The sequence below is a fragment of the Pogoniulus pusillus genome, unplaced genomic scaffold, assembly GCF_015220805.1.
Source record: "Pogoniulus pusillus isolate bPogPus1 unplaced genomic scaffold, bPogPus1.pri scaffold_95_arrow_ctg1, whole genome shotgun sequence".
NCBI classification, from domain to species: domain Eukaryota; kingdom Metazoa; phylum Chordata; class Aves; order Piciformes; family Lybiidae; genus Pogoniulus; species Pogoniulus pusillus.
Genome location: NW_026974736.1, coordinates 112749 through 128684, shown reverse-complemented (window position 1 = coordinate 128684; position 15936 = coordinate 112749). Strand labels below are relative to the sequence as shown.

General features: G+C 59.9%; 1 protein-coding gene across 1 annotated transcript; it reads left to right on the top strand.

Moving 5' to 3' along the window:
• LOC135174623 (electroneutral sodium bicarbonate exchanger 1-like) lies at window positions 1-15402 on the top strand. The gene is made up of 24 exons (XM_064141958.1): window positions 1-96; window positions 5465-5551; window positions 6087-6165; window positions 6315-6401; window positions 6836-6971; window positions 7180-7340; window positions 7644-7784; window positions 7910-7998; window positions 8131-8288; window positions 8622-8709; window positions 8964-9110; window positions 9277-9368; window positions 9791-9965; window positions 10109-10242; window positions 11131-11376; window positions 11479-11584; window positions 11782-11943; window positions 12558-12671; window positions 13026-13187; window positions 13559-13810; window positions 14161-14229; window positions 14770-14943; window positions 15041-15255; window positions 15366-15402. The coding sequence occupies exons 1-24, from the start codon at window positions 1-3 to the stop codon at window positions 15400-15402; spliced, it is 3207 nt and encodes a 1068-aa protein (XP_063998028.1).
• Window positions 15403-15936: the final 534 nt, after the last annotated feature.

Here is a 15936-nt window from a genome sequence, read left to right as displayed (position 1 = left end):
ATGGGAGCCGAAGACTTCTCCTGCGCTTGCAGGCAGTACAGGATCAGCGGTGGGCAGAAGGAGCCACTTGCTGCGAGCAGCAAAGGAAGGAGCCGAGTGAGGCCGAAGGCCAGCTCACTCCAACTGCCTCTCACTGGCTGCTCAGCAGCCCATATAGACCTGGCCAGGTGAGGTCACAAGCGCTGGCGTGTCCCAGCAACTGCCCCATTGTGACACGGGGCTGCCTGGGGGCCCTGGGGCAGGAGAAGCAGAGGAGAAGCAGAGAACCATTGAGGGTCTGGTTTTAGGGTCTGGCAGTCATTTCCAGTGCCCAGGCTGCATCTTTAGTGTCCAAACCCTCCTTTTGATGCTCCAAACCTCTCTCAGGGGAGGCTAAAAGCCTCATTTTGTGGTCCCAAAGGTCTGCTCCAACCTCAGTGGTTCTTCTGTCCCGTGGTCCAGGGGAGGCTGTGGCAGGGGAGGTTTAGGTTAGAGACGAGGAACAAATTCTTCCCCTTGAGGGCTGTCAAGGCCTGGCCCAGGCTGCCCAGGACAGCAGTGGAGTCCCTGTCCCTGGAGGGCTTTCAAGCCATGGACACATGGTGCTGAGGCCATGGGCCAGTGGTGAGCTGGCAGTGCTGGCTCCAGGCTTGCACTTGATGAGCCTAAAGGGCTCTTCCAAGCAGAGCCATTGTCTGCTTTCCTCGGGCTCCCTGCTCTTTCTCCCCTCTCTTTGCGGGCTGCAGGCTCTTTGCAGGGCTGTCCATGCAGTCCCCACCACCTGCCCTCTGTGCTGCAGCTCTGCCCAGTGCTCACCGCAAACTTTGCACTCCTGGGCTGGATGGCAGCCCCCTGGGCACAAGGCCAGCCCTGCTTTGGATTCAGCCCCTGAGAGGGAAGGAGCCTGTGCAGGGGAGCAGGAAGGGGGGGGCACTGTCTGGGCCTGTTCCCATGCTCCCTGCCGGGCTGAGAGAGCAGCACCTGGAGAGAAGTTTCCTCCTGAGAGCAGACCCCTTAGGTAGAGTCATTAGCATCCCAGCATCCCAGCATGGAGGGGTTTGGAAGGGAGCTCTGGGCATTGTCCTGCCTAACCCCCCTGCCTAAGCAGGGGCACCCCCAGCAGCTTGCCCAGGATGCCAGTGGCCAGGGTGGGTTTGGGATCTCTGCAGAGAAGGAGACTCCGCAGCCTCCCTGGGCAGCCTGCTCCAGGCCTCCAGCAGCCTCACACCTCCTGCTCAGGTGGAACCTTCTGGGTTCCACTTTGTGCCCCTTGCCCCTTGTCCTGTCCCCAGGCACTACTCGGCAGAGTCTGGCCTCATCTTCTTGCCCCAGCCCTGCCCTGGAGGGGTTGGTCAGCACTGAGCAGATGCCCATTCCCTGGAGGTCAGCTCTCCTTTCTGATTCAGTGCCTTTGCACCCCGAAGGAGCTCAACTCCCTGCTTCTTGTTTTGGGGTACAGAGCAGCAGCAGTGCTCTGCTGTGTGTGCTGAGGAGCCCCCTGGCCCCTCGGGGTGTTGTCTGCAGCCGGCAGGGCAGCAAGGCTGCCCAGGGGCTGGAGAGCAGGGCTGAGGGCTGGCCTCGATGGGCATCCAGGTCACAGTATCACACAGTATCACAGTATCATCAGGGTTGGAAGAGACCTCACAGATCATCAAGTCCAGCCCAGACATCCTCTGCTGCTGGCTGTGGGCACCTCAGCAGAGCTCCTGCTCTGCCTTTCCTGGTCCAACACACTTGTCTCGGGTGATGGCTCTGCCCCAGCTGCTGAACCATTGCAAGGCCTGCAACGCAAATCTTTTTGCCCAGCACAGGGACAGCAGCCAGAGCCTTTCCAAAGGAGCTCACTCCCAGCCCCCAGTGCCCCTTCCCAGCCCCCAGCAGTGTGGCTGCTGCCCCCTGTATAGGGTTAACACTGCAGGGGGAGTAACCCTGAACCTGACCCTGGGGGTCTTGACCCCTCCCCAGGGGTGGGTCTGAACAGCACCAGGTGATGGTTAGCTCACTCCCCCTTCCTGTCCCATAAAAGCAGGGGGGCTTCCTCTTCTCTCTCTCTCTGCCTCGCTCTCTGCTCCGCTCTCTGCATCTCTCTCTCCATCTCTCCGCATCACTCCACTGCATACCACCATACCATGTGCCCATCACCCACGAGGCAGACAAAGCCAGCACCACAAACTCAGGATGTATTTCTACATCTTGTGCTTTGCCATTTTCCCTTCCCTATCCTTTCTAAACTTCCCTCCCTCAGATACCTCTGCTAAGCTATTGTTAAACTGTTCTCTTTTCTAACTTCCCAATCGAGTGAGATTGATTTCTTTGGGTGTGCTTAACCTCTCCTCTCTGCTTCTGACTCCTTTCTGTTGGCAAGGGAGGCAGGAGAGGGAAGGGCACTCTACAAATTGTTCTTGGTTCTATCCCAATTTGATTAGAGTCTCTGGGAATTTCAATCAGAACCGAGACACCCCCCAGGAGCCATCCCTCTGGGAAGTCCTTTCTCCTGAGTCAGGAGGGAAGAGAGCTTCTGCAGCTCTTCCTTCTTGGGCTTCTGCAGCCACAGAGCTCCAGCAGGGAAGGCGAATCCTGCTGCAGAGCTGCTGGCTTTCTAGGGGCCAGGAGAAGCAAGGGCAGGCACTCTGCAGGCACTGGTGCCCGCTGGCAGTGCCCAGGGGTGTGTCTGCAGCGCTGGTGCTGCTGGCTTTGGTCAGCAGGTGCCAGCCAGCCTACAGCAGAAGGGTGCCCTGCTGCCATCTTGGCAGGGCACTGCATGGCAGTGGCCTTCCTAGCCCTGTGTGTGGCTGCTGCTGGAGGCTCCCTGCCCAGCCTGGCTCTCGGGGCTCTGCTCAGTGCCTCTTCCCTCTTCTCTCTGCAGGTGCTGGCGCCAGAGGCACAGCCTGCTCACATCTCCCACGGGCTTGTCCCCTAGCTGCTTGTCAAACTCGACCTTCTCTTCAGCTGCCATTCCCCTCCTGGCCTGCTCTGCCAATTCACCAGTGGCAGTGCCAGGCAGTGCTCAGGGACCTCTGACACACAGCCACAGGTTCTTGGCTTTGCAGCTCAGCCTTCTGCTTGGGGGCAGCTTCACAAAGTGCTCTGCTCCAGGCTGCCCTTTGGCACTTGCTTCAGAGCTGTCCTCTGTGCTGGCAGAAGCAGAAGCTCTTCCATATGAACAGCAGGGAGAGTCACCCAACTAAACTCTGGAATGCAAAGTTTCCAGGGAATTCTTTGACCTTGGCACAGCAAAGTGCCCTGGGGGCCAAGAGGGCCAGTGGGGTCCTGGGGGGCACTCAGCAGAGGGTGTCCAGCAGATGCAGGGAGGTTCTCCTCCCCCTCGACTCTGCCCTGCTGAGACCTCATCTTGAGTAGTGCCTTCAGTTTGGGGCTCCCCAGGTGAAGAGGGACAGGGATCTGCTGGAGAGGGTCCAGTGGAGGCTACGAGGCTGATGAGGGGACTGGAGCAGTGCCTGGTGAGGAGAGGCTGAGGGCCCTGGGGCTGCTGAGTCTGGGCAAGAGAAGACTGAGAGGGGATTGAATCAATGTCTGTAACTCTCTGAGGGCTGGGGGTCAGGAGGGTGGGGCCAGGCTCTGCTCACTGCTCCCTGGCACAGGACAAGCAGCAATGGATGGAAGCTGCAGCACAGGAGGTTGCAGCTCAACACAAGGGGGAACTTCTTGCCTGGAAGGGTCCCAGAGCCCTGGCACAGGCTGCCCAGGGAGGCTGTGGAGTCTCCTTCTCTGGGGCCTTTCCAGGCCTGTCTGGATGTGTTCCTGTGTGCCCTGAGCTAGACTGGATGGTCCAGCTCTGGCAGGGGCTTGGACTGGATGAGCTCTTTGTGTCCCTTCCAACCCCTGACGTCTGTGAGCCTGTGGTCAGGAGTCACTAAGGAGCACCACTTCTAACCTTCCATTCTCTATTTGTCCACTTCAAACAAGGGTAACCTCAAGCCTCCTCTGCTACCAATTTCTGCTGCCGTGGTTTGTTTCCAAGAGCAGACAGAGCGAGATGCTCCCAGATGGGTTGGAAAGAAATACAGACTTGTGTTTCAAAAGACAGAGACAGACCAATTCCAGGGCATATCCAGGACACAGGACACCCCCATTAAACCTTCCCCCAGCCCCTAAGGATGCAACACGTAGTAAGGCTCTGCAGATCCTCTCTGCAGCCCACAGACTGCAGCTAGGAGCACTAAGTCTCAGCAGTCTGAGAGGCGATGGTTAGAAGGAGTCTGTTGGGACCTGTCTCTTTGCACTTGGGCATGAAAGCGACAGATGACAGAGCAGCCTAAGCAGCTGGCACATAGGATGCACAATCTTGACAGAGCCATGCCCTGAGCAGCTTCCTGAGGTGCAGGTCTGCTTTCCTGCAGCCCTGCTGGGGCTGCTGCAGGATGAAGAGAAGCAGCCTCGGCAAACTCAGTCGAGCTGTGTGGGATAAGTGCTGCTCCCTCGTCAGGTTAGGTGCAGGCTTTGCACAGCCTCTCCCAGGGAAGGCTGCTGGCCTCACCAGGTCGAGGAAGCTGCCTGTGCACAGCTGCTGCTCCAGGATGGGCCTTGCTTGTGCTTTTCTGGTTGGGTCTGGTGGTGTCCCTGCAAGCCAGGCTGTGGTGAGAGCGCTGGCGAGGGCGGCTGGCAGCTGCAGAGCTGGGCTGCTAGTGCAGAGCTGCTTCTGTCTCAGGCAGGACTGCAGCCAGGGAATGCTTCTTTCAGCCTGTTTTCGGCCTGGCAGGAACCATGGAGCCACGAGGCTGGGGCAGGCATTTCCCTGCGGGGACTTCTGTGCCCTGGCCCAGCCCAGAGCCTTGCCTAAGCCCACTGCAGGCTTGCAGAGCACTTCTGCTGCAGGCTGAGTGCTGCCTGCGTGCTGAGGAGATGGAGCAGAGCCATGCAACGCCTGCTTGCAAGCAGTGTGCTGAAGGGCTGTGCCCTGCTGGCTCACGGACACATCTGCCTGTGCTCAGCCCTCACTCAAGCAGCAGGTTTCTTCTGGGCCCAGGTCCTTTCTGAGACCGACTGTAGCTTTGGCGAAGCCCTCAGGGCAAAGGTTCCCTTCCCAGGGACAGCAGCAGCTCGGCCATGGCCACCCACACATCTGCCAGCTGAGCTCCTTTGAGGACGTGTGGCAGCCCCTGCTGGTGCGCTGGGGGCAGCTGAAGGACAGGGCCTGGCTGGCTCAGCAGCATGGGCCCAGGAGCAGCAGGAGAGGCAGGCCTGCCTTTCCCCCCCGCCTTTGGTGTGTGTTGGTGCCCGTGCACAAGCCCTGCTGGCCCTCATGTCCCTCACCAGATTCACACCCAGAGGGGCTTTTGCTTCCCCAGGCTTCTGTGCCTTTGCTTTCCCTGCCACTGCCTAACTGCCTGGGTTATGAGGTCAGAATGGGGCAGTTCTGTTGCCACGGTGTCGGGGCACAGTGGGAGCCACTTGAGCTTCAGCTCCTCTGCGAGAGGACTGCTCTGGTGTGCTGGGGGAATCTGGCCCCTTGATTGCTCTCAAGGCGCAGTTATCCCCAACGCCAGCGCCCGAGGCGAGGATGGATGAGAACGGCGGAGACCAAATGGCATCCCTGAAGGAGTTACTGCAGGTACCGTGCCTGGGCCTCTGCCAAGGGGCCAAGCATCCCCCAGAGGCTGAGGAGCTCTGCCCCCCAAATCCCACAGGCATTTCCCCAGAGGGCAGAGGGCTGGGCAGCAGGAGATGCTTTGCTCTGCTCTGGTTCAGCCTGGCCTCCCGTACCCGAGGCTTTGGGAAGGAAAACCTCCTGCAAGTCAAACCTCTGCACAGCTCCCTGGAAGGAGGCTGGAGTGAGGCCAGTGTTGGTCTCCTCTCTCACATACCTAGTGGCAGGACTAGCAGAAGTGGGTTTCAGTTGTGCCAGGGGAGGTTTAGACTGGGCATTAGGAAGAGCTTCCTGACCGAGAGAGGAGTGAGGCATTGGAACAGGCTGCCCAGGGAGGTGCTGGAGTCACCGAGCCTGGAGCTGTTTGAGAAGCTGCAGCTGTGGCACGTCAGGATATAGTTCAGTGGCCCTGGTAGCTGGCTTGTGGTTGGACCCAGTGAGCTCTAAGGGCCTCTCCACACCCAGCCCCACCTCTGACCCTCTTCTCCTGGCTGAACAGGGATACGACGAAGAGGCAGTGATTGACCAGGGAAAATGGTGCAGCACTGCCAGCGTTCGCTACGAGAATGAGCTGGAAGGTGAGGCTGTGCTGAGAGCCTGGCAGAGGAGCCACCAGCCCAGCGCCTTTTCCCATGGCACCAAGGTCGTGCTTCCTCCTGGCAATGGCTGCACTGCCTTGGCCACCTCTGCAGCATCGAGAGCACTGCAAGTGCTGCTTCTTTTGCAGAGCACCGTACCCAGGACGTGGGGAGGAGGCGACTGGTGAGGAGAAGCCGATCCCGCAGCCGGGACCGTCGGTGTCGCTGCAGCCACCGTGAGTGCCACCGGGGAGTGCCCTAAGCTGCCTGGGGCTGTGTGCAGCTGGGGGCTTCTGCAGGCAGGTCCACGTGGCTTGCTGTGCTCCAGAGGGAAACGGCAGCAGTTCGCCAGACCTCCTTTTGCCAGGCTCTGCCCTGGTGGGTGCTTAAGGCAGTTCCGTGCACAGTGGAGGGAGGCTCCTCTTCCTTAGAGGGATCCTGGCATTAAAAACAGACCTGTGGGGAAGGAAAGCTGCCCACCCTCACGCAGAGGTGACACAGCTGCTGCCCCTTCTGCATGGCTCTGGGCGAGCATGGACAGAGCCAGGGTAGGGCAGCCAGCCCAGCTGCACGGCTGAACTGGTGCTGAGCTGATGGTCACTTGAGCCGTGAGCACGACAGGCTCTATTCGGGCACACTGACAGGACAGGGCTTTGTCTTCTGCCCCCAGAGAGCCCATCTCAGCGGGTGCAGGCCATCCTTGCGAGCGAGGAGGACAAGCAGCATGTTGCCCACAAGGTGTTCAGCCATCTGGCTGAGATCTACCTGGCAGAGGGTGGAGGTGCTGTGTGGAAGGAAGCAGCAAGGTAAATCCCTGCTGCTGGCAGTGGTGGGAGAGGTGCCCTGGGCCAGCAGCACTCGCCAGCTCTTCTTTCTGCCTCTGGCATGCAAAGCTGTCCCAGCTGCTGATGCCAGGAGCCTTCTTCTCTTGCTCCCCCACAGCTCTATCAAAGGGGTGGCAAAGCTGGGGGTACTTTTCCCACGACTGGGGCTGATGATGTTGCATGTCCGCAGGTGGTTGAAGTTTGAGGAGGACGTGGAAGACGGCGGCGAGCGCTGGAGCAAGCCCTACGTGGGCACACTGCCCCTGCCCAGCCTCTTGGAGCTGAAGAGCTTCATCACCAGTGGGACGGTGCTGCTGGACATCAGTGCCAGCAGCATGGAGGAGATTGCAGGTACCGTGGGCTCTGTGTCCCTCTGGCAACGGCCACAGTCCTCTCGCCGTGGTGCCCTCCACTCCCCGCTCAAAGCCTGCCCCAGTGGCAGGGCCCTTCCCACAAGTGCTGCTGTGTGCAAGGTGTGGCTCGGCTGCAGAGCACCAGGTTTGCCCTCGAGGGCGGCATCCTTCTGGAAGCCATTTGTGGGGTTAGAGAAGCGACTGCAGAAGGTGTTGGGGCTTGGCAGGTCGCAATTAGAAACAGGCTTGGGGGCTGGGAGGTTGGTGCTCTGAGTCCCCTCCTTCCCTTTGCCACCCCCAGATGCCATCCTGCAGCAGCAAGGACAGCTCACAGGGCCTGAGGAACAGGCACGGGCAAGAGTCCGAGAAGTTCTTCTGATGCAGCATCAGCATCAGAAGAAGAAGGAGAGGAGCTTCTGGCTGCCCAAGGCTGTGGCACCAGGTGAGGTGGTGTGCAGGCCTTTGACAGGCTGAAGGCTTCTGCAGGGCTTTGGCCCCATTAGACTTGTCCTGGCACAGCAGTTGCACTCGGTCCATCTTTCTGTGTGCCTTTCCTTCTCCTCCCAGCCCAAAGACTCAGCCCTCAGCCTGCTCCGGGCGCTGCTGAAGCTGAAGGTGTGCCGAAGCAGGAGAGCGCGGCGATGGCTCTAAGCAAGGTGAGACACCTGCAGCTTTCTCCTGCCTTTAGGGCCAGGTGTGCTCTGGCAAACGTGGCCCCAGGCTGGGCCGCAGAGCGCTGAGGGCTCTGCTGTGGGGGCAGTTGCCTGAGATTTGCTTCTGGTGCCCAGGCGGAGCAGCGCTTGCTGAAGAGAATTCCCGTCGCGGCCGAGGCGTGCAGCGTGCTGGTGGCAGAGCTGGATTCCCTTCAGCAGCCTGTCGTGGCCTTTGTCCGCCTGGCCCAGGCTGTCCTCCTGCCGGGGCTGACACAAGTGCCCGTCCCAACAAGGTCTGAGTCAGCAGCACAGAGGGTTTGCTGCAGAAGAGCCCCCCCCAACAACATCCACCTCCACGCATCAGTTGGGCCTGCCAAGGGAACCAGGCCCACCCGCCTGTCCCTGCCTTTGCTTCTCCCTTGCCTGCTGTGGCTTTCGTGCCCACCAGCCCACTGGAAAGGCACTTGGCCCCCAGGTTCAGCATTTGGGATTGACTCTGATGAATTCCAGATCCCTTGCCCGTGTGTGCCCGCTGGAGCCATAGTCCGGGCCGGGAGCTTCCTTAGGTGCTCTTTGAGCAAGGACATCTTCTTCTTCCTCCTCCTCATTTTGCTTTTCTTGCCCAGGTTCCTGTTTGTTCTGCTGGGACCAGCAGGGAAAGCCCAGCAGTACCACGAGGTCGGCAGGTGCATGGCTACTCTCATGACGGATGAGGTACCAGGAGAGAAGGGAGCTCTGGGTCACCTCTGGCTTAAGCAGAAGGCTGTGGTGTGCCCCTGGGGATGGGCACTCGTGCAGCAGCTGCTCACACGGAGCACGGCAGAGAGATGTTTTCTGTGGGGGGAAGTTTCCTGCCCTTCCCAGCAGGAAATGTGGGGAGAATTCTCCTGCCTTTAGCCAAGAGCTTCTTGCAGTGGTGAGGGCATCCAAGGTGGCTGTCCTCTCAGCAGCTTGTCTCCTGCTGGCAGGTTTTCCAAGCAGTTGCCTATAAAGGCAAGGGGCGAGGTGACCTGGTGGCTGGCATCGAGGAGTTCCTGGAGCAGGTGAAGGTCTTGCCAGCAGGACAGTGGGATCCCTCGATCCGAATCGAGCCCCCAGAGAAGGTCCCTTTGCAGGTGGGTGCTGCGGGGCAGGGAGGGAGGCAGGAGGGCAGCACGGCTGGGGATGCTGCTCAGGGGGACAGACTCTCAGGGTCCCACCTGACAGTCACACAGCCAGAGCAGGAGCAAAGCAAGCCTGTGGTCGCAAGTGGGCATCTTTACCTTGCTTCCACGGTCACAGGAGCACAGGAAGACGCCAGGAGCTGTCGATGGCAGCGCTTTGCCAAGCCAGCTGGGGAGACACACTGGTCCTGAGCTGGAGTGGACGGGCAGGTGAGAGCTTTGCCAGGGCGGGGTTTGTTCTGGTGGCCTTTGCAACGTCAGCATGCACTTTCCCTGCTAGCAGGTGTCTGGGCTTAGCTGCTTCACTGGAGGGCTGCACGACCCCACCTATGTCCCCGGGGCTGGGCGGGTGGCAGACGTGGGCAGCTGGGCTCAGGCACAGCATCATCGCACCTGGGTCTCCTTGAGTCGGGGTGGCAGCAGAGGTGTCAAGGCCTGCGGGTAGAGGTCTGCTGCTTCTCAAGGCAAGAGACTGCTTGGGTGAGAGGGGAGGGGCTCTCAGGTCAGGCCTCCCCTTGTTGGAGGAGCTTTTCTGTGTGCCTCCCATTGCAGCGGGTACGAAATGAGCTGGAGCAGACTTGCGGCAGGGAGCCGCCTGCAGGAGCAGTGGCAGGAGTTGTTCTTTCCTCTAGGCTCTGTGGAGGGCTCATCCGGGACGTGAAGCGCAGAGCCCTGTGGTACTGGAGCGACTTTCGCGATGCTCTCAGCCTGCAGTGTCTGGCGTCCTTCCTCTTCCTCTACTGTGCCTGCATGTCCCTGGTCGTCACCTTTGGGGCACTGCTGGAGGAGGCGACCGAAGGCCACATCGTGAGCACCTCTCTGGGCTGGCTGGCATGGCGAGGGGCCCAAACTCGGGCACCAGGCCCTGCTGCAGTCACTTTGCTTTGCTGTTGGGTGTTTTGCTCCCCTGATGATTTCTCTCCTCACTGCTGCCTTTCTTCCCCGGGCAGGGTGCCATGGAGTCCCTGCTGGGTGCCTGCCTGTCCGGTGTGCTCTACTGCCTCTTTGCGGGCCAGCCTCTCACCATCCTCGGCAGCACCGGGCCCGTCCTTGTCTTTGAGAAGATCATCTACCAGTTCTGCAAGTAAGGCTGCCTGCCAGAGCCAGCTGCTGTGAGAGCCTGCCCAAGAAGACAACCATGAAGAGGAGATCTTTTGCCTTTGCTGTTCTTAGTGGCAGTGGTTAGATTGCCATTGCCTTCTGTGTCAGAGACATCACAGGCTGCTGCTTTAGCACGAGATGCTGCATGGCCTCTGAAGGATGGAGGGGGGTGGTGGGAGGTCAGTTCAGGGTTTCAGGGTCAAAGCCAAGCAGCAGCAGCAGCAGCAGCAGCAGCAGTGAATGAACCACGAGCGTGTGAATGTCCAGGGAAGATGAGACAGATTGCTCTGGTTTGGGAACGAGGGAAGCTTTGCTTTCCTCTGAGCACAGCCGCGGGCACCTCTTAGCCTGATCTGTGCTGGAAGGGGAAGTCTCTTTTGCCCAAACGCCCCCAGAGTTTTCTGCTTGACTCCTTCCTTATGGAAGCAGAAGGAGGCTCCATGTGAAATGGGTATTCTCCGTGAGAGGCCTTTTGTTGTGATGACTTCAGTGTGAGATGAGCCACCCTCCGTGCAATTCAATTTAGTCTTCAGCCCCAGCTTGCTGGCAGCAGCTGACTGGGCACAAAACCAGCCAGGCTTGGTGCTGGGGTGTGCGAGTGATGTGAGGGGGCAGCAGCTCCCACAACAGGGCCCTCGGCTCCATCAGCCTCCCAGGCTTACCCCAGGAGCACTGCTCGATGCTGAGAACTGATTGGCCTCTCCTGCCGCAGCCTGCAGCCCCGGGGCTGTCTGTGGGGGTTCCTGGACACTTCCCTTAGCAGCCACAGCCTGGACACGCTCCTCAGTTGCTCCCAGTTTTGCCCAGGGAAGGCAGAGCTGGCAGCCCCTCGCTGCCCTTTCCACCTCTCCATCTGGCTCTGCTTTCCCAGGGACCACTCGCTCTCCTATCTGTCTCTGCGGGCGTGCATCGGGCTCTGGACCTCCTTCTTCTGCATGGTGCTGGTGGTGACCGACGCCAGCTGCCTGGTGCGCTACATCACCCGCTTCACCGAGGAGACCTACGCCTCCCTCATCTGCCTCATCTTCATCTACAAGGCTCTGGAGAAGCTGCTGCAGCTGCAAGTGACCTACCCTGTGCACACGCCCAGCACACTCGACTCCCTCACCACCTACAGGTGAGTTTTTGCCCCCCTTGAGGCTGCTGCCTCCTGGCAGGAGCTCAGGGCTGCACCTCCTTTGCCTGCTCTTTACCCCTCTCTTGGCTTCTCTCCTCCCAGCTGCAAGTGTGTGGCACCAACCCATGCCAGCAATGAAACCCTGCGCTTCTGGGAGAGCAACCAGATCAACGTGTCTGGCATTGCCTGGCACAACCTCACAGTGACTGTAAGTGCCCCCAGCCACTGCTTCCTGCTGCCGCAGCCGTGGGCCCAGGGGCATGCTCGTGCTGCAAGAGTCAGAGCCCTGTGGGTGGGGATGGGCTTCCAAGCATACTAGTGCTAGACCCTGCAAAGCCCCTCCTTGCCCCAGGCTCCCTTGCCACACACTCACTGCCTGTGTGTCCTGCCTCTCTGCCTCTCCAGGAATGTCGGCGTTTGCATGGAGAGTTTCAAGGAGCTGCCTGTGGGCGCCACGGCCCCTACACGCCTAATGTCTTCTTGTGGTGCTGCATCCTCCTCTTCTCCACCTTCATCCTGGCCAGCATCCTGAAGAACCTGAGGACCAGCCGCTTCTTCACCACCAAAGTAGCAACAGTCTCCACGCTCATCTCCCACCAGCACATGCTCGAAGCCGGGAAACGCCAGCCCCAAAGACGACCTCTGCACCGCCTCGCATGCCCTTCACTGCTTCCAGCAGTGCACACTGCCCACACCATCTCCCACCTGCCCCAGGGCCACTTCTGCACGCTTTTGTTGTCTCTTGGGCACGGGGAAATTGGGTCTCCCACTGTTAGCTTTGCTTTTCCCCCTGTGTAGTTTGTGCTCCGGGGCAAAGCTGCTTCAGGGGAGGAGCTGCCCGAGAGCAAGCCCCAGCTTCTTCCGCTGAGGAAGAAAGGAAGCTGCAGAGCCTCATCCCATTGCGGCCGCGAGTGTGGCTGCAGTGGCCACAGCTCTTGCCCTCCTTGCTCATAGATTTGCCCACAGATTGAACTCAGAGACCCCTCCTCTGCTTCCCTCAACTCTTCCATTGTCTGACACCAGCTCTCACAGCCTCGCTAGCTACCCAAGGGATTAGGCTGCACGTGCTCAGGGCGGTGCGATTCGGTCCCCCAGGCTTCGTGCTGTTGCTGGCCCCAGCTTTGCCATCCCATGCTGTGGCCCTGTTTGCAGTGCCTCTCTCAGCTCTCCTTCTCCCCTAGGTGCGCTCCACGATCAGCGACTTTGCTGTTTTCCTCACCGTGGCTGTCATGGTGCTCACTGACTTCCTGGCTGGGATCCCATCGCCCAAGCTCCACGTCCCCAGTACGTTAAAGGTGAGGAGGTTGCTGGCTTGGGACTGCTTTCAGCGCCTCGGGATGCCAGAGGGGGGTGTCAGGGCAGGCAGGGGCTGAGCCCGGAGGAGATGCTGGTGCTGTGACTATCTCCTCTGCTGCCGCCAAGGGCAAGGTCTCTTTTGGCAATGGAGAGCCAGCCCCAAAGCTCAGTGCCTGCAGGAGAAGGCTCTGGAGGTGCCCGCAAAGAGGACACTGGCACTGCTGAAGCCCAGGAGAGAGGGCGAGCTGCAGCCCAGGCTGGGAGCTACTCTGACTCAGGGCTGGAGGGGAAAAATGCAAGGCAGTGAAGGGGCTGGGCCGAGAGATGATGCTGATGTGTGCCCTTTGTTGCAGCTCAGCAGAGACGACCGCGGGTGGTTCATCAGCCCCCTAGGACCCAACCCTTGGTGGACAGTGCTGGCTGCGCTCATCCCAGCTCTGATCTGCACCATCTTGGTGTTCATGGACCAGCACATCACGGTGGCTATTGTGAACAGGAAGGACCACAAACTGAAGGTGAGAGGCTTCAGGAGATGACCCCGTGCCAACCCAATGTAGGCCACAGAGGTGGGAAGAAGCTCCTCTTGCAAATACACTGTGAAGGCAGTGGCTGGAGACAGGGCCAGGTTGTGTGGCCAAATGCTCTCCTGCATCAGCAGTGCCACGGGGAGCAAAGGGCAGGGGAGTTCAGGCGAGCAGTCTGCTGCAGCAGCAGATGAATCTGCCTGCGGGATTGCTGTGCTTTTGACGTGGTGGCAGCAGCTGAGGGCTGGAAGCCTTGTGCTGTGCTGCCAGGAATGACTCGGGGTGGGTCAGAGTCGGACTTGGGACACTGCCCTTGCTCCTGTGGTGTGGGATGCTCTGTCCCTTCTTTTGCTGCCTTGCAGAAAGGATGTGGGTATCACCTGGACCTTTTCATGGTGGCCGTGCTGCTCGGGGCGTGCTCCCTGATGGGCCTGCCCTGGTTTGTGGCTACCACTGTCCTGTCCATCACCCACGTGAACAGCCTGAAAGTGGAGTACGAGGACTCAGCTCCCGGAGAACAAGTCACGTTCCAGGGGGTGCGAGAGCAGAGAGTCACTGGCTTGATGGTCTTTGTGCTGATGGGCTGCTCTGTCTTCTTGACTCGGGCATTACAGGTAAGAGGGCAGTGCAGGGCACCCCACAAGCAGCAGCGTTTTGCCACTCACACAAACCCCTCCCGCCCTCTGCAGCCCCGGGGCGCTGCGGAGCAGAGGAGGAGGTGCTCCCAGACCTGGGGGCTTGGCCTGTGCTGGGAACCAGCTCGGGCTCTGCTTTCCAGCCCTTTGGCCCCCACTTTGGTGCGCTCCAGGCAAGCGAGCAAGGCCGAGTGCTTGAACTCCCAAGGGGCTTCCAGGGCCGCCCCTGCTTGCTGGGGGTTCAGGCAGCTGTGGGCAGTGCCCATGGCACAGAGCAGTGATGCCGCCAGCGCCACGGAACTCACAGACCATTGCCTTCTTCTTTCCAGCTCATCCCCATGCCTGTGCTTTACGGCATCTTCCTCTACATGGGTGTGTCATCGCTGCAAGGCCTCGAGGTACAGACTCTTGAGCAGCCTGCAGCAGGCCTGCTCCCTGCTGCTGCAGCTGCCCAGAAGCAAGGCAAAAGCAGGGGCATCGGCAAAGCTCTCTGAAAGCAAGTGGCCAAAGGGTGTGGTGTGAGGGAAGCAGTGGGGGGGCACCGGAGATGCCTAGGGCTGGGAGCAGCAGGCAGGTGCAGCAGCGTGCTCCGTTTAGGGTCTAGGGCAGGTGAGGGCTTGGGGACGAGAGAAAGGGGGAGTTGAGTGCAAAGGGAAGGCAATTTCCAGTGCTGGTGGCAAGCCTTGCTGGAGGATGCAGCGGGCCAAGAGAGGCTGAGAACAGAAGAGCAGGGAGTAAGGGCAGTCTGGGGCAGCCCTGCTGGGCAAGCGGCTTTAGAGAGGGAGCGGAGGGAACGTGGCTGCTGCTGCCAGGAGGAACACAGTGGCTGCCAGCACTTCTCCTGCCAAGCAACCTCCTGAAAGGACCCTCCAGGCCTCACCAGGGCCAGAAACGTTCTGCAGGCCTCAGCTGGCAACTCTTGCCCTTTTCTTTGGCAGTTCTTCCGTCGCTTGCAGCTGCTCTGTATGCCAGCAAAGCACCAGCCGGACTGCATCTACCTGCGGCACGTCCCCCTGCGCAAGGTGCACCTCTTCACCTTGATCCAGTCCATCTGCCTCGTCCTGCTCTGGGCCATCAAGATGACCCCTGCTGCCATCATCTTTCCCATGCTGGTAAGAGCTGGTGCTGCTCAGCAGCGGATGCTTGCAGGCTGCAGTGAGCTGTAGTGTCAGCTCTGGCCTCGCCATACCTCCCCTCTTCTTTGTGCAGGATTTGGCTCTGATCTTGGTCCGGAGAGCGATGGAGTTCTGCTTCTCCAAGCGGGAGCTCAGCTTGCTGGACGACCTCCTGCCAGAAAGCAGGAAGAAGATGGACAGTGCCAAAAACGAAGGCCAAGAAGAAGAGGTAAGGCCTGCTGGGTGCTCGGGGCTGGGCTGCAAGACTGCCTGTCCCTATCACAGCTTCTATCGCAACGGTGGGGGCCGGTCAGAACTCCAGAGAAGGAGATCCTAATGGCCTGGCCGTGTGTTTGTAGTGACAGCTCTGTACCCTGCTGCACTGCCAGCTCTGTAACCTGCTGCACTGCCGGCTGCAGCTGCTACGGCTCAGAAGCAGAGGGCAGCACGCAGTGATTTCCCCTGGTCTGTAGTTTACCTGCACTCCAGGCAAAGACAGACAACTTGAGGTGTGCCCTTTCATGGCAGGAAAGGACGGAAGCTGCTGGCGGCACAGGCTGCGTTCAGCTGGAGCTGGGCAAGACTGCTGCTGACTTGGATATCCCAGAGCAAAGCAGTGACAGGTAAAGCCCCAGCAAGGGCCAGGAGCCCCAGCAAGCTCAGCTGGAAGGTGTCTGGCATGCTTCTCTCCACTTGCATCTTTGCTGAGCATCCCATGGAAAGCAGCAGTCCCAGTGGTGGGAAGATGAACGTTGTGGGCAAGGCTGCAGGAGGGGATTGCTGGGGTCTGACCCTGAACACAACTCCTGCTTGACCCCCACAGCTTGCATCCTCAGGGACTCGAGAGTAGCTGCAGATCCTCAAACCCAGCAACGTGGAGTTGCAGGCAGGACCTGTGCCAGCCGTGGCTTCGGAGCCCAGTGCAGGGCTGAGCACCAAGAAGAGCCACTCCATGGAGCTGCTGCTCTGCAGCTCTCAGGCTCCCTTCCC